Here is a 3,101-nt window from a genome sequence, read left to right as displayed (position 1 = left end):
TCCCTCTGCCGTGTCCCCTGTCCCCCTCCCTATGTTGTGTCCCCTGTCCCCACCCCTGTGCCATGTCCCCCGTCCCCTGCCATGTCCCCTGTCCCCATCCCTCTGCCATCACCCCTGTCCCCAACCCTGTGCCATCTCCCCTGTTCCCATGCTCTGCCGTGTCCCCTGTCCCCATCCCTGTGCCATGTCCCCTGTCCCTGTGCTGTCCCCTCACCCGAGACCCCCATCCCTTTGCCGTGCCACTGTCCCCATGCCATGTCCCCTCTTCGTGTGCCATCCCCACGTCTGAGACCCCCGTCCCTTTGCTGTGCCACCCTCCTTCTGCTGTGTCCCCTGTCTCTGTGCCTTTGTCCCCTCTCCCTGTGCTGTCCCTGTGCTGTCCCCACACCCGACGCCCCCATCCCCAAGCTGTGTCCCCTGTCCCTGTGCCATCCCCACACCTGAGACCCTTGTCCCTTTGCTGTGACACTGTCCCATGCCATGTCCCCTGTCCTCGTGCCATGTCCCTGTGCTGTCCCCTTGCCAGAGACTCCCATCCTTTTGCCATGCCACTGTCCCATGCCGTGTCCCCTGTCCCTGTGCTGTCCCCACACCCAAGACCCCCATCCCTTTGCCGTGCCACTGTCCTATGCCATGTCCCCTGTCCCCGTGCCATGTCCCCTCTTCGTGTGCCATCCCCACCTCTGAGACCCCCGTCCCTTTAGACCCCCATCCCTTTGCCGTGCCACTGTCCTATGCCATGTCCCCTGTCCCCGTGCCATGTCCCCTCTTCGTGTGCCATCCCCACCTCTGAGACCCCCGTCCCTTTGCTGTGCCACCCTCCTTCTGCTGTGTCCCTTGTCCCTGTGCTGTCCCCAACCCAAGACCCCTGTCCCTTTGCTGTGCCACCATCCCTGTGCTGTCCCCACACCCGAGACCCCCATCCCCAAGCTGTGTCCCCTGTCCCTGTGCCATCCCCACACCTGAGACCCTTGTCCCTTTGCTGTGCCACTGTCCCCATGCCATGTCCCCTGTCCCTGTGCCATCCCCACGCCCAAATTCCCCTGTCCCTTTGCCGTGCCACTGTCCCCGTGCCACATCCCCTGTCCCTGTGCTGTCCCCTCACCCAAGACCCCCATCCCTGTGCCGTGCCAGCCCCTCTCCTCCCCATGCCATCCCCATGCCGTGCCATCCCCGTGTCCCCATCCCTGCCCAGTGGCCCTGGCACCTCCCCCATTAATTGGGCCTTTCTGTGGGGCTGGGGGACAGGCTGGGGGGGCTCCCTTTGCCCCGTGCCCCCCTTTTGCCCCCCTCCTCGAGGTTCTGTGCCCCCTCCCATGCCCGCTCCTCATCCCCCTTCTGTCCCCCACAGCTGCCCACCCTCTGCCTGTCCCTCTGCCAACTTTCTGGCCACCACCACAACCTGGTAGCCCTGGTCGGGCTGCTGCCAGACCTCACCAAAAGGGACAGGTACGTCCCCAAACACGCTGCCAGGCCTCCTCCTGCCACCCACGACTGGTGACAATGGAACCCCAGCAGGAGCTGGCACTACCCCGGGGGGGGGACACCGTGCCAGCCCCGAGCCGGGCTGGGGATTCCTCTGCCCTTTTTAATTCTTTTTAATTTATTTTATTCCAGCCGGTTGCACCGGCACAAAGCGGGGCAGGATCCTGCTGCCAAGGGGGGGGTCCGGAGGGCACCGGTGCCACGGGGGGGGTCTGGAGGGCACCGGTGCCACGGATGTCACCAGGGATGGTGGTGATGGTAGGCACGGGCACCTGGGGACGCAGTGGACCCTTCCTCATCATTTTTTCTCCCCCCAAAATCTCCCCAGGGAGCTTCGCCGGTGTCTGAGCCTTCACGCCGTGGCTCGGCTGCTGAGGGAGCCACCGGCCACCGTGCCACCTCCTGGGGCACAGGCAGAGGTGGGTGCACCCCGATGGTGGTGCCAGGACCCCGTGGGCACCGGGACCACCCTGAACCCCCCCAATTATCCCCCCTCTCTCTCCCCACAGCTGGAGGTGCTGGGCCAACTGCTGGCCCTGGCGCGGCCGGACGCCCTGCGACATTTGGTGGCCACCAGTGACCAGGAGAAGCCAGAAGACCTCGACCAGGAGGTGGGTGCCAGCCTTTGCAGGGAAATGGGTGCTGGTGGGGTGCTACAACCCCCACCCCCACCCCACAAGTTGCCCCACGCCCCCTTGGGTGAGCCCCACTCCGTTGCCCACAGGCTTGTTACATGAGCTACAGCCTCCTCCTCCTCGCCAGCAACGTGGTGGGCACCGAGAACCCACCTCCCCAGCAACGGGTGAGCACCGGGGCCTGGTGGGAGGGACACAGGGCCAGGAGGGTGGCCACCATGTCCTTGACCCCCCCCTGGTTGTCCCCCCCAGGGCTACCTGGAGCGGCTCTGTGGCCAGTTGGACCAGCACTTCGGGAGGGGGCTGCAGGAAAGCCCCTGCCTCTTCTTCCACAGCCAGCTCAAAAGCCTGGCCACCCTCCTCTTCGTCAAGTGGCAGGAGATGTTGGCCTAGGGCAACGGGGGCCACCAGATCCCAGAGTGGGGCCACCAGCACCCTTGGGTGCCCCAGGTGGCCCCCCAACCCAATAAACCCCTCTGACTCCTGCGGCTGTGTGGGGCAGGCCATCGGCACCGCGAAAGGGCGCCGGGGGTCCTGTCCCCCAGGGGTTGGGCTGGGACAAATGGGGCAGAAGTGGGTGGAATTGGGCTGAGTGGGGTGGAACTGGGCAGAACTGGGTGGAACTGGGTGAAACTTAGGTGGAAATGAGCAGAACGGGGTAAAACGGGGCGGAACTGGGTAGAACTGGGTAGAACTGGGTGGAACTGAGTGGAACTGAAGTGGGTTGAGATGGGTTGAGCCCAATTTGACCCAACTGGACCAGATCCGATGGGAGCCAATCCGATCTGATCGGATCCGACCCGATCTACTGAGTGGAACTGAAGTGGGTTGAGATGGGCTGAGTCATCTCAACCGACCCAACTGGACCTGATCCAATGGGAGCCGATTTGATCCGATCTGATCCCGACCTGAACCCGATCTGATCTGATCCAATCCAATCTAATCTGACCCAATCTGATCCAACTGGACCCGATCCGATCG

General features: G+C 64.0%; 1 protein-coding gene across 1 annotated transcript in view; it reads left to right on the top strand.

Moving 5' to 3' along the window:
• The window catches only part of LOC106898512 (SMC5-SMC6 complex localization factor protein 2-like), a 16,690-nt gene extending 14,162 nt beyond the window's left edge, over window positions 1-2,528 (top strand). Inside the window, exons 14-17 of the mRNA XM_014959804.1 lie at window positions 1,814-1,904; window positions 1,995-2,096; window positions 2,210-2,287; window positions 2,373-2,528. Of these exons, the coding sequence (XP_014815290.1) occupies window positions 1,814-1,904; window positions 1,995-2,096; window positions 2,210-2,287; window positions 2,373-2,513 (412 nt within the window). The 3' untranslated portion in view covers window positions 2,514-2,528. The remainder of the gene's footprint in view (window positions 1-1,813; window positions 1,905-1,994; window positions 2,097-2,209; window positions 2,288-2,372) is intronic.
• Window positions 2,529-3,101: the final 573 nt, after the last annotated feature.

The sequence above is a fragment of the Calidris pugnax genome, unplaced genomic scaffold, assembly GCF_001431845.1.
Source record: "Calidris pugnax isolate Ruff unplaced genomic scaffold, ASM143184v1 scaffold457, whole genome shotgun sequence".
NCBI lineage: Eukaryota > Metazoa > Chordata > Aves > Charadriiformes > Scolopacidae > Calidris > Calidris pugnax.
Note: the sequence above shows the minus strand (reverse complement) of the source record. Positions and strands in the feature narration are given on the sequence as shown.